The sequence below is a fragment of the Martes martes genome, assembly GCF_963455335.1.
Source record: "Martes martes genome assembly, chromosome: 5".
Lineage (NCBI taxonomy): Eukaryota > Metazoa > Chordata > Mammalia > Carnivora > Mustelidae > Martes > Martes martes.
Genome location: NC_137892.1, coordinates 76692116 through 76717503, shown reverse-complemented (window position 1 = coordinate 76717503; position 25388 = coordinate 76692116). Strand labels below are relative to the sequence as shown.

Below are 25388 nucleotides of genomic sequence, written 5' to 3'. Positions count from 1 at the left end.
TACAGTCTTACACTTAAATCTATAATTCACTTTGAATCAACTTTTGCATAAAGTATTGCAGTTTACATTTGAGTTTCACTTTTTTGCACATAGAGGATATATATCCAGTTGTTCTAATACAATCTTTTTCACTTAAATCGCTTTTACACCTTTGTCAAAAACCAAAAGGCCATATTTGTGTGCGTTTCTGAACCGGCAATTCTGTGCCTCCAGTCTAGGCACCTAGTCCTTCACCAACACCACAGTCTCTATTATTTTGGCTTTATGTAGAAATCTTAAAACTGGGCAGCATGATTCTTGCTTTTTAAATGAAGAACGTGAAAGTAATGTTATTCAATAGAGCTGACAATATCCACATAACGACTTCTAGTTTCAAATTAAAATCAGTATTTTGGAAATAGGACAGAAAAAAAAGTAAATATGAGGGTAAGGGAACAGAAAGAAAAAGTGAAATGAAGAGAAAAAAGTAAAAAGTAGGAACATGATAGAGATACACAGAAAGAGGTAGAAACACAGAAAGAAAAAGAAGGAAATCGAAAAAGGGAACAGGGAGAGGTGGGAAAATAAAAAGAAAATGGTTCTCTACATATCAGACCTCAACCACTACACCTAAGCCAGTGAATTCCTATCTGTGAACACAGTGAATTCCTATCTGTGAAACGCCTTCCCAATTACAACTACCCACCACAGCTAGGTAGCTCAGTAATGAGAGCAGGTCAAGGGAAATTAGGTGTCTTACCAGACCAAGAACCCTAACCTCCTAAAGATCTACAGCAGGTCAAATGCTTTCCTCATTGAATCATCCAAACAAACAATTATCAAAATGGCACTTCAATTTTTATGTAACCCATTACAGTAGGTTTAAATACAACTGTATAACTGCCTGTTCACATAAGTTAAATGGACAGATTTGATGATTAGTGTGGAATTTCCTTAACTAGAACATTCCTGGTTTTTGGTTTAAATGTTTCAAAGAGAAAAGCATCTGGTTCTTTTGGATGAAATATCCACCCTGTCCACCTCCCAGGGTTGCCATGAAGATCAATTGAGATGATGAAAGGGAAACTGCTTTATAAACTGAAACTTCTTATACAAATATACATAACTGCCTCTCCTCATCAGAGATACAGGATAGGAAACTGTTAGACACAGACGACAGAGTCTGGCTCAATTATGTAGACCCTTGAGTGAAATCTGTAACGTCTTCAGCAGCAGCAAATTCATAAGTCTTTCCAGACAGTGGCATTAGAAACAGGAACGACAAGGTTTAGTAACTAGCTCTGGGTACTTCTCTATAACACTCTGACTTATGGACATTTAGAAATTGGGATCTTGCTTTCTTTAACAAGAAAATTCACTATTTCCTTCTTTTTTCTATACTTATCTCTTTGATTCTTGAGAAAAAAATCACAGTTAACAAACATAAATGTAATCACAGAAGAAACATGACACACATTCTTTTAAACTAGAAATAGGATTGGACATATTCCAAAATAAAAGCTTAACTCATACTTTCTGTTATAAAATTCTTCAACAGATACTACAATATATACAACATACATGTGTGTATGTGTGCGTGTGCATTTTCTGTCCTTAAAAAAATGCTGTAATGGCCTTCGGTATTTCGTGTAGCTTTCTTTAACTTATAGACCCAAAAAACCATCCACCCCCAGCTATATTTATAAGCGCTTAGGCTAATGATGTTTACCTTACTTCCCCTATTTGACAACCATGGCTAATCATTTAATGTATTATCCAGTACTTAAAACATCACTGGAATTCTATAAATATATAAACACATGGTGGCCACACCAAATACTTCTTGTTTATTATTGTGTGTTTACTCATTCAGTCACTAATTTATTTACTAGGTTAAGTCCACTTCGTGCTATGGAAATGGAGGCAATATAGCATACCATAAGAAGACAGGCTTCAGACACAGACATCTCAGTTCAAATCCTGACTCTTCTTGGTCAGGATTCATTTTTTTGAATCCAGCCGAGGGACTCTAGAAAAGTTAATAACTTTGGCCTTATTAACTTCCTAATCTTTAAAATTAGGAAAATACACTGTATCAATAGATGTCGTGTTAAATAACGATAGTGTGGACATGTCAGCACATCATAGGTCCTTGAATACCTTAGTTCCTTATGTGTTAGCAAGAGCACTCAGCTGGCCATTCCAGCCTCTTTGACACTGCTTAGAAAGGACCCCAATCCATAAGGCTTGATATTTAAAAGCCTGTTCTGGAATTTCTCCACCTTACTGGCTCTCCATCTATTTTTAAATCTAACCTGCCTCTAGGTCCTAATCTCACTCATCTATTTCCATTATAATGTGGCAGCAGTCCTATTCTACTAGGACAGCAGCTGGAAGGAGAGCAGGTAGGGGAGCCCACCCCAACTCTTGCCTGGAGCCCTAGCATGCAGGTGTGAGGATCCTGAGCACCAGTCCCAGAAGCTGCATGCATCCAACAGCTGCCTCCATGCTCATTAGCTCATTCTCAATTCAAGGCACATGCTCCTAACAAATGATTTACATATGTACATAGATTTCATCCCAGATTAATCTGAGAAATTGGCAAACATCAGTAGATAGAATATAAAACTTTCACCCAGGAAATTGGAAAGCTATGAGTTTCCAGGTGGTAAATAATGGAAGAAAATCCTGCTTCCTTTATGATTCACAGTATTACAGAAAGTAAAGGGAAAATCGTTAATAGACAAATATAATCTGTGCACTTGATGTTTTAAAGGGGGCTTCCTAGTGACATGAAGCATGCCCTGACACTGTTGGAATTCCTAGAGCACGCTCCAAATTCCCTCCTCTGAGGATTCTGAAGGCCTGCTGGCACACAATGGATGTTACCTCCATTTAAGGTCACAATAGAACAGATTGGAAGTTACTCATCCAGAGGTTTTTTTTGGAAGTGTTCTCGCTAAGTTGTGATGGAGTATAAGCAATTAGTTTCCCAAAAGAAATAATCACTTACCAATTCCCAGTGAAGTATGGCATGCAGAACCAGGGCTAGCATCTCCACGGCCTGAGGCTAACAAACACTGTGGTCTCAGAATAAGCTAAAATCACCCAAGATCCTAACTAAAAGTTGGATGAGCAAGCCAGAAGTAACTGCCAAATGGAGAGACAACTAATTGCCCTGATGACAATCTTGATATCTGGAAGCTGAAGATTGCCAACAAAATTCTATAAAGAAGTTCAATGTTAGGGGTGCCTGGATGGCTCAGTGGGTTAAGCCTCTCAGCCTTTGGCTCAGGTCATGATGTCAGGGTCCTGGCATAGAGCCCCACTTCGGGCTCTCTGCTCAGCAGGGAGTCTGTTTACCCCTCTCTCTGCCTGCTCTCTTGCCTACTTGTGATTTCTCTCTCTGTCAAGTAAATAAATAAAATCTTTAAAAAAAAAAAAAGGAAGAAGAAAAAGAAATTCAATGTTAAACATGCAGCAATGTTTAGGGTTAGCCTTGGTGCTGGAGGCCACCCTCACAGTGCTCTGCAACCTCTCCTAGCAGCCAGCCCACAAGGAGCCAAAGAAATGGTTCAGGTAAGAATAGACAGGTTTTCTCTGCTCACCAAGGGTCTCAGTGGTTCCAAACTGCCTCACTAACCGTGTTGTAAGGCATTCTTCATTTTTCTTTTGGAGTAAAAGAAAGCAAATGTTAAGGGTCCATGTTTTCCAATTCTTCTTTTAACCCCCACTCAGGTTCTCAGCCCTCTGGGTGGCCTCTCTGTCAATAACTCAACACTTCCTCTTCTCAGGACATGTGCAGCTTCATTTCTCTTTAATATTCTCCCTGTTCCTGAAGCTTAGATAGGTCCCTTCTACCTCCAGCAGTAAAACCACCTAGCATGTAGTGAAAAGGAAAGTCCGAGCAGAGAGACATGCATATTTTCCTTGGATTATCAGGTGGTAAGTGTCCCATCACAAAATAGCACTAAAATATGAGCAAAAACATTTGGAGAACAGCAGACATACATTGCCAGGGTTCAATTGAGACAAAGGGAATTCTAGCACAATTCTTCATACATGCCCGAAATCTGCTTAAAGATCAGACCCACTCTGCCACTAACCCCGGGAATACACCCCTTCTCACTGCTAGAAAGGTCCACCCCAGAGCTGCTCTTTCATCCTTTCAGATTCTCGAGAAGTGCTGTGGCCCTCCTCCCAGGTGTGCAGAAGGCATGAACAGATGTCCTTTCTGAAAAGTCACTGCAACTAACCACGCTAGGGGGTACCCTACAGGCCCTGGAACATTGCAATAGGTTTTATTTTAACAACACACATGGTTCTTCACTCAACAAAGCACAAGTGGGAGCATCATTCCACTGGAAAAGAGAAATTATTCCACATGAGGAAGTTTCAAGAGACTGACCAAGTCCAGTCGTCCTCCCCATAGTCCTCCTCTTCAGGGTTTACTTGTCACCCTTACCTGTACAAGTGACGATTGTCTTCAAAATCTTCCTGACCCCATTTTCCCTTAATGTCTTCAATAACATGATTCTTGAGAAATTTTTTCAGCAGCTGAACCGTTTGTTTGCGGGTCACTTCTGGGCCAAAGTTCTGACTGCACCTCAACAGCTCGTGCAGCCAATCCACCGCTTCGGCCGCCGTGAAACAACGTTCATAACTTTTGAAACGACAGCGATGCTTCCGTAAGGGCATCCTAGCACGAAAAAGCTCAACTGTTTCATTCCACTGGGGAAGAAAAGGAGAAAAGCATTTATTAACCAACTGATTTTTTTTAAAGGTTATTATGTCTCAAATACTTAAGACCATGAATGCAGTTCTTCCATTGAAGGACTACCTTGATGACAGAGACTTGAATTTTTTTTTTTTAAAGTAGGCTGAATGGAGGAACAAGGTGGAACTAGAGTCGGACACTTAACCAACTGAGCTACCCAGGCACCCCATGGAATCATATAGATTTTACTTTTCTTCTGGATATCTTATATCAAGATTACATTTTATTTATGTTATTCATCTATGTTAATGCATATGACAGTAGTTCATTTTTATTGCTATGCAGTATTCCATTGCATGAATAAATCACTATTTATCTATTCTTTTTTTTTTTAGAGTGAGAGCAAGAGAAAGAATGAGCAGGGGGAGGGGCAGAGGGAGAGACAGAATCCCAAGCAGGCTCCACACTCAGCATGGAGCCCAACTCAGGGCTCAATCTTACAACCCTGAGATCATAACCTGCTGAAATCAAGAGTCGGTCACTTAACCAGGTGAGCCACCCAGGCTCCCCACTATTTATCTTTTCTTAAGTTGATGGACATTTGGGTTGTTTTTTTCTTCTAAGAATAGTGTTCCTATGAACATTGTGGTTTTTGGTCAACATATATATATGTTCTGTTGGATATACAATTAATGGAAATTGCTGGAGTATGAGGTGTGCATACATTTAACTTTTACAAAGGTTGCCAAACTGTTTTCCAAAGTGGTTGTACTGATTTATATTCCCACCAGCAACATATGAGGTTTCCAGTTGTTCTACATTCTCAGCAGCACTTAGTGTTGCCTATCTTTTCATTTTAGCCATTTTGTAGGCATGCAGTAGTACTGCATTGTGGACTACTTTTGCATTTTATTTCTAATTAATAAAGTTGAACATCTTTGCATATATTATGGTAAGTTTAAAGATCTTTTCATGTGAAATGCCTGTTCAAGTTATTTTCCTTTTTTTTCTATTGGAGTGTCTGTCTTTTCATTCATGTTTTAAGGGGTTTTTTTGTTTGTTTGTTTTAGAAATTCTAGTTAAATGTTATCCTACAGGGGCTTGTCTTGTTTCTTGTGTGTTTTTAAGATGTTAAAAAATTATTTAAATCTGGACCAACTTAATTTGGAGGATGGCATATAACAGTGTCAAATGAAGTAGAAAGACTAATATATACCTAAGGCAAAATGATGTCTGAATTTGGTTACAAGGAAGACAAGATTCAGAATCAGAGTAGAATTCAATTGCATCAAGTTAGAAGGTAGTTAAAGAAAGTAGAAAAAGTGAATGACCAATTAAGCATTTACTTGCTGAATCCCTACTGTGTGTTGGGTGCTGTGCTCTATGTCTAGGGTGCATGCTTGCACAGACCCAGACTTGGTCCTCTATGCCCCTGGTGTTGTGTGGAAGAAGAGTGGACCATCGTTGCAGAGGGGGTTGGGCAGGAGGAGGAATGAAGAGAAACCTGGAAGAAAAGGCCTGATCAGAAGGGAAAAGGAGCCAAGAAGGGGGAAAAATAAAAAGAATATGCCGAGATCAGAACTGTAGTTGTTAGAAAAAAGATTTTCTGATTTCAGTGGGAAGGGAGGAGAGAAGTAAATATTCAGTTTGTGCAGTGATACACCTGAAAGAGAAGGCTGGGAGGAGGGAGAATGGTTATGAGAGTATGACTGTGAGTTTCCAGGACTTTAAGGAGGGCTGGCAGGAAGCCTAGGGTCTGAAAAAGCTGTTGGTTTAACTATGTAGGAAGGATACCATATGTGAACATTTCATTTACTCTAGGGAAGGCTGATGAAGGGGTGGATGTCTAAGGTTTGTTGTTTTGTTTTTTTTTTTTTTAAATAGGAAAATATTTTGCAGAATTTTTAAACGTTTTGACATCAGGCACTATGTCTCGTACATCTCTCATTTTTTCTCTCCCTATAATGCTTTTCATGTAATAAACAGTACTTATTCGTTGAATGAAGGAAAATCATATTAAACATAGGGCTCCAAGAAGTGAATTGCGCATATCTGGCTCAGTTTTACCCATAGTTTTGATCATTTGTTTCTCATTAATGTAAGAATCCATTAAGTTCACGTGAAGGGACAACTTGGTGGTAATATCTCCAGTATATACTTATTGAATGAATAAAATACATTTTTAAAAGTTTTTTTTTTTTTCTTTTGAGTGGGAAGTTTGCAAATAAAAGATTGTCAAGGCTGGGGGCATGTAGGTGGCTAATTCACTTGAGCATCCCACTCTCAATTTCAGCTCAGGTCTTTTTCTCCGGGTCATGAGTTCAAGCCCTGTTCCACATTGGTCATGGAGCCTACTTTAAAAAAAAAAAAAAAAAAAAAAAAGAACAAAAAAACTATATGGTTCCATTTACATAAAGTCATGGTATTAATCCATGGTATTAGAAATCATAACAGTGGTTAATTTGTATGTAGGTCAAAACAAAGAAAGGCAAGGGGTACCTATGGAGTGCTAGGAATGTTACATCTCTTGATCTACCTATCAGTTACACAGGGTGCTCACATGAAAACTTACTGAGTATACTCATTTCATTATACCACCTATACCTATAAACACAAACATAAGTTTTAAACAATCTCCACATATTTTTAATCACTGTCATTTTAATTCTCTGCTGACACCTAGCCTTCATGTTAGTCTTGATCAAACATGCTGGGAGTGGGGAAGGAAGAGGAGTTAATAAAAAAGATTTTCATTTATTTTATGTTGATTCAATTATCATAATCATTATCAATTAAACTTAATGCATAGTACTTTATACATTACTTAATAAATGTAATGAAGACATGGGTCCCTGGAATCCTATATTTCAAACCAGAAGTAAATATGCCTATTAATTGACTCAAGCTGGTGAGTAGTTCCTCTACTTATTTTAATTAGGCTATAATGCACATTGTAACAAATTAAATGCAGAAGCATATATAAAAGAGATTGCTCAGTCCCTCTCGGATCCCACATACCTATCACACACATAGAATTCTTCCTTTTTAATGTATATTATTTATTACTAGGATTGTTGTTTGCTTTCCTTTTTAAGAAATGTGATGGACTGGGGCGCCTGTGTGACTCAGTGGATTAGGCCTCTGCCTTCAGCTCAGGTCATGGTCTCAGGGTCCTGGGATAGAGCCCCACATTGGGCTCTCTGCTCAGCAGGGAGCCTGCTTCCCCACCCACCCACTCCTGCCTGCCTCTCTGCCTACTAGTGATTTCTCTCTCTGTGTTAAATAAATAAATAAAACCTTAAAAAAAAATGTGACCAATCCTACTGTACACACTCCCCAGTTTGTTTTTGCACTGAACACAGCATAGATGTCTTTCTGTGTCAACACCTATAGATCTAGCCCACTCTTATGAATGAATGAATGCCATAATTTACTTAAGCATTTTCTAACTGATGGGCATGGATCTGTTTCCACGTTGTTGTTTCAAAATATTACTTAAAACTCCTGGGGCACCTGGGTGACTCGCTGCTTAAGCATCTGACTCTTGATTTCACCTCTGGTCATGAGGGCCCTGAGAGAGAGCCCCACCTCAGATGGGGTGGGCTCTGTGCTCTGCATGGGGTTGGCTTGACCTTGTCCCTCGCCCTCCCCCGCACTTACCTGTCTTGCTCTCTCTCTTTCAAATAAATAAATAACCTAAAGGACCAATGTTTTTATTTGTGAAAGAATGGATTTATAAATTTTATCAGCATATTTAAATCAGATATAACAATTCACAGTCCTACCAACAATATAAGAGCATACTGCCTTATCTGTGGCCATTACTAGATGTTACCATTTTCGTTTCTGCCAATCCATGTTCAAGAAATGATGTCTCTATACTTTCTTTGTATGTTCCTATCTTCATCTTAAGTAATTTTCGTCTATTTATCTGAGACTTGACCTTTTTCTATTGGGTTGTCTTCCTCTTTTTCTTAATCAATTTTTTAAAATGTTTAAATCTAGCATTTAAGTCAAAGTGCATAGAAGTCAGGAAAGTTAAGTCTATTTTGCTCAGTTCAGTATCTTCACAACTGAAGACAGTGCCTGTCTTAGGGTACACGTGTTTAATAAAGGTACTCTGAATGAATATGTAGTATTAATCCTTTTAAAAAATATTAGAATTGTTTTCTCCTGGCTAATCAATTTATGTGGTCTCTAGCTATATGAAGGTTTTGTTGTTGATGGTGATGTTAATGAAACAAATATATCTTTATTTTCTTTATAGCTTCAGGATTTCCTGAATCCTGGATCCCCTTCGTTTAGAGGAAGGAAATTAGAGATATCCCCATTCAGTGGTATTAAAAATATTTATCAAAGTTTTCTTTAAATATTTGAAAGGGATTTTTAAAAAATATTTGAATCTTCAACTAGAATTTTTTATGGTGGGAGGAGAGTATCTCTAACTTTATTTTTTTCCAAATGGAGAGTCAATTATGTCACCCTTTTTTCAATGAATTGCAATATTAAGTTACCTTACATAGTATCTTTCTTGATTCTATTCTGAACTCCATTTTCTTTCCCACTGAGCTATTTATGTCTTCCTATGCAATACTACACCATTGTGATTACAGTCAAATAATACTAAGTTTAAAAGTCTGGTAGATCAAAGTCACCTATAGTCTCCTTTATTCTCATACTTTTACTCTTCTGAATGACCATTTCATTCAGTGCATTCTACACACAGGAAAAAAAAAAATTATGTCTGGATTTTTACTGATTCTGTTGATAGCTGGTTTTTATTTCACACTAGAAATTTTTCTAATAAGACATCTTAATCAGGCGTGCCTGGGTGGCTCAGTGGGTTAAAGCCTCTGCCTTCAGCTCAGGTCATGATCCCAGGGTCCTGGGATCCAGCCCTGCATCGGGCTCTCTGCTTGGCAGGGAGCCTGCTTCCCCCTCTCTCTCTGCCTGCTTCTCTGCCTACTTGTGATCTCTGTCTGTGAGATAAATAAATAGAATCTTAAAAAAAAAAAAAAAAAAAAAAAGACATCTTTATCAAAGCTTGCATCTCTTAAAAAAATAACTTGTAAAATGAATTTTTAATTTATGTTGATTTTTAATGGCATTTATCATTATGGATTATATTTACTCAATACATGAAACATTTCAGAATTCTAAAACCTAGTGAGAACCATGATCTTTAAAAAAATAAAATAAAATAAATTTAAAAAAATAAAAAAACCATGATCTCTTTTCCTACTTACTTCTAAAAATAACTATGTTGTTATTTGGCTACTCCATCAAAAAAGAAGAATTATGCTTTCTGTAAAATAACTCAAAATTCTCAGTTACACTTGGAAGGAAAATATCCTTTATGTCAACAAAGAACAAGACAGAGCTTAAAAATGTGATTTTTTCCCCATGACATATTATTTGGAGAGAAAATCTTTATAGCAAAGGGAACAAAAGAGATTTGTTTGTAATTAAAAAAACTTTGTATTACTTATTTATCCCTTAAACTAGGGATCTGAAATAAGGACTCATACAACTGTTTTTTACTTCACATCATGAGCCAAACTACAAAATACAGCAGTGACTACTGAAACATGTTTCCTGTTCTTTTCTCCAGGATATTGATTCCATTTCCTTCCTTCTTAGTACCAAAAATATTGTGATAATGGTGCTATCATGCACCTGGCCTCAGAGCGCAGAGACAACCAAACTCTAATTCTAGCTGAATTTGCCAAGACTAGCAGGGAGAACCTGATCAAGTCAGTTCACCCCTTTAGGCCTCAAGAGAAGGAGGAAACCGGACTAGACAATTGTTCATGTCCATTCTAGTTCTCAGATTCAGTGACAGCTGTAGGTGTTTTAAAGTTTACCACTTGCATCAGATGATAGAGGTAACTCAGCATTAAGTTCAAAGACTCAGTAGATTAAAGCAGTTTTTATAAAAGCAATTTTCTTTCTCCTCATTATTTCTATTAAAATGATGAACTATAGTTGACCCTTGAACAAGAGAGGTTGAACTACATAGGTCCACTTTATATACAGATTTTTATCAACAAATACAGTACAGTACTGTCAATGTATTTTCTCTTCCTTATGATTTTCTCTTTTTAAAAGATTTTATTTATTTATTTGAGAGAGAGAAAGGAAGAGAGCACAAGCAGAGGGGAGACGCTGGGGGAGAAGCAGACTTCTTTACTGAGCAGGGAGCCCAAGACCCAGGACTCAGTCCCAGCACTCTGGGATCATGACCTAAGCCAAAGGCGGAAACAATCGACTGAGCCACCCAGGCACACTTCCTTATGATTTTCTTAGTAACATTTTCTTTTCTCTAGCTTACTTTATTATAAGAATACAGGATGTAATACATACAACATAGAAAATGTGTTAATTGACTCTTTATGTTATCTATCAGTAAGACTTCCAGAGAACAGCAAGCCGTTAGTAGTTAAGTTTTGGGGGAGTTATACATGGACTTTCAACTGCGCATGGGTGGGCGCTCCTAACCCCCACATTGTTCAAGGGTCAACTGTATTTGTATGTGGGTTACAAAAGTGAAAGCTATTTCAATTAAGATGAATAAGTTGCTAATTTAACTTCCATATTCACCATGTAATGACTTAGAGTCAGTCATTTGATTTTTGGCATAAAAATTTACCTCATCCATAAAATGTTATTTTCAGATAAGACTTTGGTGCTTTAGAAAATGGAGGTGTACATGGTTTGAAAAAGTTAAGGGAGTCATGAAAGGAAGAAGTAAAGGCCTGCTCCTTCTATGCCAATGATTTTCCCAAGCCTTTCCTGAGGACTGGGTTGAGGGTGATCTTGGGAGAAGGGGGAAATGATAAGCGAGGAGAGCGAGATGGAAAGGTGAGCTGGGGAAGGTAAGTGAAGAGAGGACTAGTCACAAACTTTGTGATTTACCTGGTAAAAGTTGTAAGGCACAACTGAATTATGCTCCAAGAAACATTTATACATATAATGAGGTTAAATCATCTACAATGATGACAGAGATCACAAAAAAACTCGCTTTTTAAAAAAAATTTTGCTATAGTTTTCTGTGCTTCCAGAATCTTGGTTTAAGATCAAAGGTCTCAAATAGAATAAATTTGACAAGTGAATGGACTACCTGGGAAGTTCTGGTAAAATTGAAGTGCTTTCATTAATTAGTCACATAATTAAATTTCCTGCTTAATTTGATCAGTCTTAGCTAAACTTGACTTGAATATCACTTCTTAGGGGCTGACAGCTTCTGGAGAACAAAGAACATGTTTCTTTATAAATTCCTTTGATAATATGTTAATGTGACTCAGAATGAAGCAGTGCCTTATTACATAGGTACTATACATCCACGAAAAGTAGTAATTCACACAATTCAGTGAATGAGATTTAAAACAGTTCCAATCAGGATGTAACTCTTTTTTTTTTTTTTTTTAAGATTTTATTTATTTATTTGACAGACAGAGATCACAAGTAGGCAGAGAGGCAGGCAGAGAGAGAGAGGAAGGCAAGCAGGCTCCCCGCTGAGCAGAGAGCCCGATGCGGGGCTCGATCCCAGGACCCCGGGATCATGACCCGAGCCGAAGGCAGAGGCTTTAACCCACTGAGCCACCCAGGCGCCCCAGGATGTAACTCTTTTTAGTCTAAAGTAGGAAGGATGAGAACTACCTACCCCAAGATTCTGAGCTTCTGTTTCCCTTGCATAAGTGCTGTGAATAAATTTGGGGGAGAGGGATGTTTTTCCCCTGACATAGGAGAGTAAAGTTTTCTAAAGTCCCTGATGAAGCACAATCTCTATCTCATCCCTAAACATGGACCTACCAATAGCCCAGATTCCAGATGGTTCCAAACGGTAGAAGCAATTGTGAAGTGTAAGTAAATATGAAAACATTAAAAACAAAACAAAAAAACTATTTGTCCCCTGTCAGCACCATTCACATCTCCTAGAGGCTAGCCCAAAGGAAAATCTAAATTTATATTTGCTGATTTTTTTTTAAATGAATGAATCATTATATGCATGCCTATAGCAGATTGTTGGCAAAGATGAGTGCGGTAACTCCTCCCACCTTGCGCCTGTCTTTTCCTGGATATCCGTTAGGTTACACAGAACAATGAAACTAATTCCCAAATTATATGTGGCCATAAGTGTTTTACCACTTATGGTACCACAAGGAGGGTCCCCTCCTCCCAATTACCAGCAAGCTTCCATAGAGAGTCTCCAAACACCTGCAATTGACATTACCAAATTGCCACCACTTATTCCATTATAGTGATCCTTTAAAACGCAAATCACTAACATCACTTGCTCCAGGTCACAAAGAAATCAACTACGCATCAGAACCCTGAATACCAAAGTTCTTCTCCCAGGAGAAAAAGCAGCACCCTGGACCTTCAATGTCTGTAAAGGCTCTTTCAGAACATCCATTCGGGCCAACCGCTGATTTAGGTCGATACTGACAGAACCAGAAACGCTCCCTGGGAGCCAGAAAAGCGGCCAAGACCCACGTGCGTTCCGGGCACCGTTAGAAAGAACCTCAGGTGTCACCACAAGTGACACTCAGGACGGAGACACGCCCTGCCCGTTCTGTGGCGGTGGGTGAGTGTTACAAGGGGTGGAGGGCCCTGAGGTTACCAACGCAGTCCTTCCTCTCCCCGCTACAGGCGTTCGATTCCAGGGGACAAAGGGGGTGGGGGGTGGGGTCACCCTGGTCTTTCGGGCGCTTTAAATCCGAAGGCGTCACTTACTACCGAAAACCAGGCCAATGTCTCGGGAACAAAGCTGCTCCCACCCACTCCTGTCGAGCTCCTGACCCGGTAAGCCTTTCTTTGAGAATCGTTCAGAAAACGGCCGCCCTTGGCGAAAACGGGTCCCGCCTCGGGCCGCGCCAACGTTGCAGAGGCGAGGACTGACAAGGACGCGGCCCACTGCCAGGCCCGGGGACCCTGGGGCCGGTGGCTTCGCCCAGGCCCCGGCACCTCCACTCACCAGCTTGGTGGCTCGGTACGGGCCGGGCCCCACGATGCGGTGTTCCATGGCGGGTACGCAGCTGCGGCGGCGGCGGCGGCGGAGGCCGCCCCAGCGCGGATCCCTGCGAGCTGGCGGCGCCGCAGTTTGAATTGTGAGCCTGTGCGCTGCGGACGCTGATTGGGTGGCGCGGAGGCACGTGACGGGAAGTGAGGGGTGGAGACACCCAGACCTTGGGATTCCCGGCACACCCCCTCCCAGCCAGGTAGGCGCGGTGACTGAGCTGGCGTCTCCACCCAAACTGCTGCGGCCGTAGGAGCTCTGCTCGCAGAGTGGCCGGGGACAGAGTCGCCTGTCCACCTTTGTCCCGCGCGCGTACACCAGCGTGTGCGCAGACGGTGAGGGGTGCCCCCGCTTTGTCCTGGGGCGAGCCTGGCCCGCCGGACTTCCCCAACCCCCCCCGCAACGCTGTCTCTGCTAGAGGGTCAATGAAAGTGTGTAATTCGTTGATCGGAAACCGTGGACTGCATGAACAAATCCCTGTCCGCCTTTCGTAGGTAGAGTAAACGTGCAGGTGCTGCTAATAGGATTGGGACGGGTAGTAGTGAAATGAAGCCCGTGCAGCTCCTCTATAAGTGGAAGGACACTGAAACACTGGGTAAGGGCACTTGACCCCACGGAGTGTCCACAGCGTGTAGGAACAATAACGAGCTGTAAACAGTCCCTATTCAGCTTCCTGTTTTTTCTTTTGGTAGAGTAATCCCTTGAATTCGAATTCTGTGTTTTATATCAGCCTGAAAATTTATGTCTTTTGCCATTGGGGTATGAGTTGTTTTACTGCTCAGAATTTTCTCCCCAGAAATTGCAGGTCTGATTTGCTATTTGTTAAAAGGGACAAATGAGGTCACCACTCTATGCCTTCAACTCCAGTTCAAAGTTCAAATCTGGGGCCCCGGGAGGGTGGGGGGAGTTCATATCTGGTCACTTCAGTGAGTATCCAGGATAAGATACCATAATAAAAATCTGGGTAAGAGAAGCCTCGGTGGCTCCATCAGTTAGCACCTGCCTTTAGTCTTGAAGTCATGAGATCGGGGTCCTAGGGTCTGCTTCTCCTTCTCCCTCTGCCTTTTCCCCTCCCCCACCCCAATTCGTGCTCACTAGCTGTCTCTGTCTCTCAAATAAATAAATAAAATCTTTTTTTAAAAAAGATTTTCTTTATCTAGTTGACAGAGAGAGAGATCACAAGTACGCAGAGAGGCAAGCAGGGGGGTGGGGGAAGCAGGCTCCCCACCTAGCAGAGAGCCCGATGCAGGGCTCGGACCTAGGACCCTGAGAATGATCTGAGCCACCCAGGCGCCCCTAAATAAAAATATTTTTTTTAAATCTGGGTAAAAGATCAGACTCCCACCTTCATTTGGTACATCCTAGAAAGCCCCCCAAAATTCTGAGATGACATGTGTGTGTTACTTTTTTAATCAGAAAAAGCAGAGGCACCTCAGTGGCTCAGTGGGTTAAAGCATCTGCCTTCGGCTGAGGTCATGATCCCAGAGTCCTGGGATCGAGCCCCATATTGGGCTCTCTGCTCCCCAGGGAGCCTGCTTCCCCTTGCCTCTCTGCCTACTTGTGATCTCTGTCTGTCAAATAAGTAAATAAAATCTTTAGAAAAGAAAAGCAATAAAAGTAATATAAAGATAATTTTTACCTTCAAGGAGTGAATCCTAATCAGAAAGGACTCCAATGGGGCATAAGAGAAAGAAAAGTAATTTCAGAACCTTGTCTATATGTCACCACTAGCAACCATTGTGGAACTGGAATCTGATACAAAAGGTTATGCCCTGCTTCCCCAGTGTTTTCCCAGGAGCCCATCATGAGCTATAGACAAGATAATTCCTTTTACTGGGAAAAAACATATCTCCAAATGATCTGCATATCAGAGACCACAGTCTCTGTGAATGCATTTTAAATTGGGCTGCTGATAATCTACCAGTCTTTCGGCATCACATAAAAACAATTGGGATATTTCTGTGCATACTCTTCCCTGCCATATTTAAGTGTAGGGCCATCAAGATCCTGTAGAAGCTTTGACTCAGCCTCTGAACATCTTTATAAGGAACACTGAGTATTGGCAATTTCACCATCACAAGCTGACTTGTCACTGACAATGGTAAATTCCAAGCTGTGGAGCAAAAAGCAACAGATGTATCAAATGTATTATGGGATAGGAAATTGTGTTTCTCAGTCACTGAGTAGGGAGTGGTCGGGAGCAAGGCCTTTTGTGCCAAGAGAGTTCCTGACTGCTAAATTCAGTCATTCTACTGCCTGGAAAGTCTCCCAGCTTGTTGGATGGGTTATCTTGGAAGAACTTGTCTGCTGAAACCCAAGTTATTCACTGCTTACGTTAGACTTTAGCCATTTGGATTGTACTGCAACTACATTAAGTTACGTTTCTTGGTATTTAAGCCATGAAGACAGTCCATTTGTTGAGGTTCTTAAAAGTTGTAAAATCTGTGATTTGATTTCCAAAGCTTTTGGTCCGTTCTGTCACCACTCTATTGGGAAGTGTTCCCCCCAGAAACTGTATTAATACTCTTCACACATAGGGGCATCATATTCTTTGGGGATATGGGTGATAGAGAAAGGCTAAAAACATATGGAAAATGTAAAACCATACTATTTCATTGAAACTGTTAAATCATATTTTTATTTCAGTGTTTAAAAAATAAATACCACAAAAAATAGAGATTTACATTCATTCATTCACTTACTCACTATGTCTGTGTTCCTACAATGTGCCAGGCACTGTTACAGTCACTGGAATATTTTAGGAGAAAAGACAAAGTCCCTGTTCCCAGGAACTGACATCTTAGTTGGGGAGGAGACAGCAAGCCAACAGTACACATAAAAATATATATAATTTGTCAGGTGGTAATTGAGTGTTGGAAAGAAAAGTAGAAGAAAAAGGAGACGATGTTGGAGACAGGAATGCTATTTTGGCTCAGGTGCCCAGTGGAAGTGACATTTGAGTAAACAATCTGAGTCAAATAAAGGAATTACTGTCTAGGGGGAGGACCTTCTAAGCTAATGGAATAACGACCCACATGAAAGCGTGAGGTGGACACATGATGGCCACGTCCAGGGAACATGGGAAGGAGGTCTGTGTTCTCTAGAGTGGAGTGAGTGAAAGGAAGAAGGGAGGAGATAGGTTTGGACACAAAGAAAAGAGCTCCTTAGGTTTTAGAATTTGGATTTTACTCTGAATTGGCTGAAAATGTATTAGAAAGTTTTGAGAGTGTGTCAAGATCTCAGCAGGTTTTTTTTAAAGCATCTGGCCACTGTGTGGGTAGCGGACTGGAATGGGGGTAGGTGTGGAGTGAAAGCAGGAAAACCAGTTTGGAAGCTTGCAATACTCTAGGAGAAAACAATAAATAAATGTGGTTGATACAATGCTTGGCACATGGTGTCAATCAACAAATACTTGTTGAAGGAATAAATGGATAAGCAGGTAAAACTAAGCTTCATAAGTTATTCATCTCCTAAAGATTCATTCAATCCATTCTGTCCCTAAATATGTCTTACATACATATACTCTGCAGTATAATAGCTTTTATATTTTCAGTATGACCTATAAAATTTGCTACTGAACCTAATACTCTGTTTTGTCTTATTTTTAAGAATTATCTGCACTCGCTCCTTCATGTCTGAAAAGACAGAATCCATACCCAGTGTCTTGTGCTATAATCACACACACACACACCTCCCCAGCCACTTCACAATCAAACCATTACAGTTCTAAGTTAGCATAATAAAACATTTGCCAGAGAAGCAGCTGAATGGATTCTCATATTTGGGCATAGTTCATTTTCTCGCACATCAGGACAGGGCTTCTTTGTTGCTATCACTAAGTATAATATCTTTGTATCTAGGAAAGCCACTTGATGACAAAAATTTTTTTAAAGATTTTATTTATTTATTTGACAGGCAGAGATCACAAGTAGGCAGAGAGGCAGGCAAAGAGTGAGAGGGGGAAGCAGGCTCCCGCTTGAGCAGTGACCCCAATACGATTCCAGGACACGGAGATCATGACCTGAGCCTAAGACAGAGGCTTAACCCACTGAGCCACCCATGCGCCCCTGATGACAAAAATTTTAACCAGCATTGATGTGGCCAAGGTTTACTGAATAAATCCAAAGAACCAGATCATGCAAACAGGAAAGCCATTTGGAAGGTAGTTGAATGAATACAGACATGAAGATCCATGAGCAGTGGAGTGTTATAAAATCAGCTGCGTAATATTGGACAAGCCTCTTCTCCTGTGTGTCAGTTCCTAATTTTAAAAAAATGGAAATAATAGTGGTATCTGTTTCATAGAGCTACTGAAAGACTTACTTAAGGAAATACAAGCAGATTTCTTAGAGTTCTGCTTCCCTTGTATGGTAGGCAGAATTCCAAGACTGTCTCCAAGATTCCTAGACCCGGTGTATCTACCGCTCCTCCCATTTTCAGTCAAACACAACCCCAGGTACTGCTGTAAAGGGAATGGGCCTATGCTATAAAGGTTCCAAATCAGTTGACCTTGGAATAGGGAGATTATGTAGACAAGCCTGACTTAATCGCATGAGCCCCTGAAGAGAAAAGTTTTCTCCAGCTGTTGGCAGAAGTCAGAGATTCGAAATGGAAGTGAATTCTGTCACCCTGAATGAACACAGAAGCAGATTTTTCCCCCAGAGCCTCCACAGGAGAAATCAGCCTGGCTGAGGTCTTAATTTCAGGCTTCTAACACCTAATACACTCAGCAGAGAGCACAGTCACCCCACCCCAGACTTCTGACTTGCTGAACTGTAAGCAAATAAACAAGTGTTGTTGGGGTTTTTTTTAAGATTTTATTTATTTATTTATTTGACAGACAGAGATCACAAGTAGGCAGAGAAGCAGGCTCCCCGTGAGCAGAGATCCCAACGTGGGGCTCAATCCCAGTACCCTGGGATCATGACCTGAGCAGAAGGCAGAGGCTTTAACCCACTGAGCCACCCAGGCGCCCCAACAGGTGTTGTTTTTAATCATTAAATGTATTATAATTCTTCATATGACAATAAAAAACATACATCTTATATACATAAGTTCTCAGTTAACGTCTGTTCTAGCTACTACATGGCAGAAGAGGGGATAGTAGAAACATCAGGACTTAGCGAATGTTCAGCTATAAGGGATGAGTTAAAAGAAAAAGCCAGATGTGGCTCTAAATGTCACCTAGAAGACTGGCAGAAAGATTGCACCATTAGTCACAGTGAAACAGGCTTTGTCTGGGTAAGCAAGAAGGAACAAAGAGAAGGGACTTGACTATTCATAAGAATCACCACAGTAACTTGTTTAAAATTCAGTGTTAGTGATTCCTCCCAAAGAGGTACCTACGGGTATCTCTACTCCATAGGTTTTTATGATTTGACTCCTTACCGGTGACTCCAGAGATCCATGACTTGCACAGATTTCTAGTTTTGACTAGGCAAAACCTTAAAACTCCCATCCCGGAGGCTGGTAGAAGAGTGTGTCATCCAGCTTGGAAGGGAGCCTGGGCCACCACCTAGGATTCGCCCACTTGGTATGCCTCTGACGTTCTCTCCCCTTCATGTTTATGCACACTGTGGGGAAATACTGACTGGTGTTTGAGAATTCACTGGTGTCACTGGACCTGTTCCTCCTAAACACCAAAGGCCAAAAGAAGTTGGGTTTTATGGGCACCTGGGTGGCTCAGTGGATTAGGCCTCTGCCTTTAGCTCAGGTCATGGCCCCAGGGTCCTGGGATCGAGCCCCGCATGGGGCTATGGAGCCCCGCATCCATCCGGACTCTCTGCTCAGCAGGGAGCCTGCTTCCCCCGCGCGCTCTCTCTCTCTCTCTGCCTGCCTCTCTGCATACTTGTGATCTCTCTGTCAAATAAGTAAATGAAATCTAAAAAAAAAAAAGAAGAAGAAGTTGAAGTTTGGACACGCAGCATTCGACTGGCAGTGAAACTTCCAAATAGGGGTGACCCGTGGTTGAAAATATTAGATCGAAAGGGTGGGGGAGATAGACTTGGGTAAGCTGGAGCCCTGCAGGTACATGAGGACTTTGAGGAAGGAAGAATATAGAGAGAACAGAAGCCTTCTCCACGGTCCCTTTTCAGCCCTTTGGGCTGACTACTTCAACTGATCCATTTCTCTCGCCCTCAATCCTGCTGCTTCACCCCTGAATCTAGGCTTCCCTGCACCCTCCCGCCACTTTCCTTATTTCCCCAGCCTGCCCTGAACCGGTGACAGCTTCATTGCTTGTTGAATTCTCGGTTCCTTCTCTGTAGGCTTAAGCTCTGGACCTCCATCAAAGACCTTCTCTTCCATTCTACTGCCAAAGGCACGGGAATTGAGTTCTAGCCCCATCAGAATTACAAATCAATACATGCTACTGAACTTTTGGGTAGGGCCCAAGTAGCCAAACAATAAACTCCAGTATTAGCAGATCACTTGTCTTGCCCCGCAGCACCTAAGCTCGCTTTGAAGAAACATCTCAAGACGAGGATGACATCATCTGCCTTTTAAAAAGATTCATCCCAAATAGCAACTGTAGTTAATATAGCCAAAGAGAATTCAATTTACCAAAAAACCCAGAAAAGTGGAGGAGAGGGAGAATGTGCAAAAATTTCAGAAAACATGGCTGCCAGATCTCACTGCCACACACTTGTAAGCTGTGCTTCCTGCACAGTAAGCTCTTTGACGGGGTATTTCTGCAGCAGAGGATCCTGGTGGCTGAGGCCTGTGGACCCCCACGAACACGGGAGCCCAGAGAGTGAGAAGTGGGGCAGGGCGAGCATTCAGAAGCCAGAGCAGGGATGAATATGAGACTGTGCGGCGGGAGCTGTTGGAACAAGGAAGGGCTGTGAGCTAGGGTTGGGGCCGGCTGTCGGTACAAGTTCGGTTCTCTTGAAGGGCTCACAAAGGCAACAACAGTTATTGTGTTTGCCTGGGACAACGCTGCTCTTCTTCTCTTTCAGAGTCAAGAAGCTGAAACTAACATGGATACCTATTTTGAAAAATCATTTTAAGCATTTGTCCTTACTAATGATGATTATTTCATATTTCGTATTTTTCTTTTCTTCATTCCTTCATTCATTCATTCATTCATTCATTTTCTTCATTCTTCCTTCCTTCCTTCCTGCCTTCCTGCTTGCCTTCCTTCCCTTCTTCCTTTCTTCTTTCTCTCAGCTTTTTATTGATTGTAACACATATGGACAATTACCTGTAGAGGGTTTGAGGACTGTTCACAAACTGAACACACCCTTGCAACCAGCAATCCAATCAAGAAACAAAACATGGGGGCGACTGGGTGGCTCAGTGGGTTAAGCCTCTGCCTTCGGCTCAGGTCATGATCCCAGGATCCTGGGATCGAGCCCCACGTCGAGCTCTCTGCTCAGCCAGAAGCCTGCTTCTTCCTCTCTCTCTCTCTGCCTGCCTCTCTGCCTACTTGTGGTCTCTGTCAAATAAATAAATTAAAAATCTTAAAAAAAAAAGAAAGAAACAAACATGGCCAGCATCTGACCGGACATTCTCACACCTGCTCTGGTCTCCACCCCACCCTCCAGAATAACTGTCACAGGGTCTTTGGTTATGTGAGGAGGAAAAAAAAAAGAAGAAGAAGAAGGAGTTTACCCCAGACCAAAGAGGACACATGAGCCAACTCACAGATTACTAGGAATTTAGTCCATTTACATGGTAACCCAAACACCAACTATGAAAGCAGAGGGGGAAGGGATCAAAGGATTTCATTTAGTGGACAAAACACAGCATTCAGTTTCCAGCTTGACCGGATATACCATTCGTGACTTTTCATTTAAAATTAGAGACTTTCTAGACACTCAAACCTGTTTGACTACATTTTCTTATCTAGCTCTCTCTGGAAAATCTCTCACTGGGTTGCCCCTGGAATTAACAGTGGGACAATGTTTTGATTCCAGCCCCAAGGAGGGAATAGGAGGAAGAGTGTCCATGCAGATTTAACTCTAAAGTGGCCCCCCAGCCTGTCCACACACCGGAACCCTCGAAACTTAAGAAAACACAGATGCCAGTCCTGACTCCAGGCCCCCTGAAGGTAGCTGCTCTGGGGAGAAGGGACAAGAGAATAGACCACAGAAATGCTATTATCTGATTCCCTCCTCCAGGCCAGGTGACCACTGCAGGTAGGGTTCTGCAGGCTCTCCAAGAAGTATCCTGAGGGCCTGGGCAGCAAAACAGGAGAGAATGCCTCCTGTGTGTTCTGTGTTCAAAGCTGAAGAAGTTACCAGAAGAAGTATCCCAAAGGAATGTTCGATAAAGGCCATAAGCAGCATTCAAGTCAGGCCTCCAAACTGGGCCAAAAAAAGTAAAGAACCCAAGGAGATGGGAGCAGAGGAGGTGCAATGAAATAGGCTTGAGGCCTATTTGGGCTGGGAGCTTTGGAAAGAGACAAGGACCACAATACCATCTTCCAAGGATTCTTGCCTCCTGCCCCCCAAATAGAACCTAAACCTGACCACACCTCATTGTTATGATCCAGCTACCAATTTTCAGGAAATGTGGAGGATGGGAGAATATGGGGGGTTGCAACCAGCAAAATCTGGAATGTGGGAGAGTCTGTAATGAGATGTTTGCAACTGCAAGGGATGGGGAGAGTAGAGGCTGGATGGAGATTCCAGGAGAGATTTAAGAGACAAATGAACCAGTCACACTGTGTAGACATTATTTGAACTATAATTCCACCAACTGTAAAACTAATAAAAACTAAAAAAATTCAAAAGGCAAGTAGGAGCAATTGGGAGTTGGAACACTGGACAGATAGTTGAAGGTAATCAGGAATTACAAGTTTAAAATTTTAGGTGTGATCACTATATTGTAGTTATCTTTTCAAAAGCTCCTTAAACTCTTCTGGGCAGTGCTTGTAGAACTGTCACACCCATCTGGAGGACCTGTTAATCCAGATGACTGGACCCTCCTCCCAGAGTTTCTATTCTGTAGCACTTTTGGGAGCCCTGAGAATTTGCATTTCTACCTAGCTGGATGATGGATACATGAGGATTCCTTATTACTATTCTGTCTACTTTTGTTAGGTTGGAAATTTCCATTTTTAAAAGTTGGGTTTTGGGGCACCTGGGTGGCTCAGTGGGTTAAGCCGCTGCCTTCGGCTCAGGTCATGATCTCAGGGTCCTGGGATCGAGTCCCACATCGGGCTCTCTGCTCAGCGGGGAGCCTGCTTCCCCCTCTCTCTCTCTGCCTGTCTCTCTGTCTACTGTGATCTCTCTCTCTGTCAAATAAATAAATAAAATATTTTTTTAAAAGTTGGGTTTTTTTTTTAATAAGGGAAAAGAAAAAAGCATTTGACTATATCCAACATCCATTCCTGATTTAAACACACACACACACACACACACACACACACACACACACAAAACCCTCAACAAACCAGAGACTAGAAGGGAGGTTTCTCAACTCAATAAGAATCTATGAACATGCTATAGCTAAAATCATTAATTAATGGTGAAAGAGTGAACACTTCCTCCGTAAGATCAGCAACAAGACATGGATGTCTGCTCTCATCATTTTTATGTAACATTGTGCTGGAGATTCTAACTAGTGTAACAAGGCAGGAAATAGAAATAAAAACCATCCAGATTAGAAAGAATAACTAAAACAGTTTTTACGTCTAGACAACATGATTGTGCAGAAATTCCCATGAGGCCTCCAAAATGGATGCTAAAGCTAATAAGAAAGGTTTTTCCTTTCGAAGCCTGCATCCTATCATAACCTGGCCTCCCCAGATGGGTTGCTTTTCTTCTCTGACCGATGCTGGGAGTGAATACTCCAGTCCTCACTTAATCCTATTCCCACACAGGCAGACTTCTTTAGGGTAGTGATTCTCAAACCTGTCTGTACATTGGAATCACCTGGGGAGCTTCAGAAACTACGGATGCCTGGAGCCTCTGGATGGTTCAGTTGGCTCAGCTCAGATCATGATCTCAGGGTCCTGGAATCAAGCCCCATATAGTGTCCCTGCTCAGCGGGGAGTCTAGTTGTCCCTCTGCCCCTCCCACTTGTGCTCTCTCAAATAAATAAGTCTTAAAAAACAGACTGTTGATGCCTGGAGTCCTCTTCCATACATGGTGCTTTAACTATTCTAGGAATGAACAGCCTTAGTATCAGATTCTCCAGAGATTCTAATGTGCAGTCTCTAGATTGAGAATCATTGCCCTATAGGCATATTTCTGGCCTTGGAATTTCTCTGAACAGTGAGTTTCGGAGGTCAAACAGCAAGCATGGCTCAGGCCCTGCTGGATTTTCTTTGGGATCTGCCTGCCCACAAAGTTGACCAAATCTGTTCCGCTACCCAGAATCATCACTTTTATAATAATGGACCCTGGAGCAGGGGGCACAGGGAACAGGAGCTGGGAGAAGCCTGTGGTTGGCCAGGGGTGACTAGGACAAGGTAAGTCTATCTAATCTAGGGATAAGGAAGTTTCAGCAAGCCCTCTTAGTGACCAGGCTTAAAGCTGTCTTATCTTAACACTTACCTCCCCAACTTTTATTTGGAAATATTTCAAACCTACAGAAAAGTTCAAAGATGAGTCCAATGACACCTACATAGTCTCCACATACATTCATCAGATGTTAACACAGTGCTTCATTTGCCAGCCCCCAGCCTCCCCTGCTGAACCCCCATAGTTCCTTGGTATCTCCTAAAAACAAGGGCATTTGTCTACTTCACCATAATACCATTTACCCTCAAGAAGTTTTGTGTTTTTTTTTTTTAATTTATTTGACAGATAGAGATCACAAGTAGGCAGAGAGGCAAGCAGAGAGAGGGGGAAGCAGGCTTCCCACCGAGCAGGAAGCCTGATGTGGGGCTTGATCCGAGGACCCCAGGATCATGACCTGAGCCGAAAGCAGAGGCTTAAACCCACCGAGCCACCCAGGCTCCCCTACTCTCAAGAAGTTTAACATTGCTGGGCACCTGGGTGGCTCAGTTGGTTAAGCGTCTGCTTTTGGCTCAGATCATGATCCTGGAGTCCAGGGATGGAACCTCACATTGGGCTCCCTGCTCGGCGGGGAGTCTGCTTCTCCCTCTCCCTCCACTTTCATGCTCTCTCACAAATAAATAAATAAAATCTTAAAAAAAAAAAAAAAGAAGTTTAACATTGATATGTTAGTATTACCTAATCTATAATCTGTATTTAAATTTCTCCAATTATCTCAAAATTTCTTTTATACCTATTTTAAGGACCACACTCTGCATTTACTTGTCTTGTCTCTTTACTCTCCATGATCTAGAAAAACCTTCCTCCTTTTCACAAGACATTGACAAACATGAAAAGGCCAGGGTGTGTTGCCTGTGTTACACCAAACATAATGATGCTTCCTTATGATTAGATTCATCTTATTTAGCCAGAATACCATGTTGATGATATTGTATGTTTCCAACTGCCTCTCATCAGGAAGATCATGCCGGTTTATCCCATTATCTCTGATGCAGATTAATCACTTGGTTAAGGTGGCACCCACCTGAACTCTTCATTTTAAAAGTATCTTTTTCCTTCATACTTAATAAATAATCTGTATCTCAATTGATGAGACCATATGAATATTCTGTTCCCCTACAAACTTATACCCAATGGTTTTAACATTCCATTGGTAATCAGTTATTACAATGGTTGTTGGAAACAGCAATTTTCTAATGCTGCCATT

General features: G+C 41.5%; 1 protein-coding gene across 1 annotated transcript in view; it reads right to left on the bottom strand.

Moving 5' to 3' along the window:
• Positions 1–13778, bottom strand: part of DEPDC1B (DEP domain containing 1B) — a 76188-nt gene extending 62410 nt beyond the window's left edge. Inside the window, exons 1-2 of the mRNA XM_080803801.1 lie at positions 13674–13778; positions 4445–4710 (exon numbers count right to left, since the gene is read on the bottom strand). Coding sequence (XP_080659927.1) covers positions 4445–4710; positions 13674–13721 — 314 coding nt within the window. The 5' untranslated portion in view covers positions 13722–13778. The remainder of the gene's footprint in view (positions 1–4444; positions 4711–13673) is intronic.
• Positions 13779–25388: the final 11610 nt, after the last annotated feature.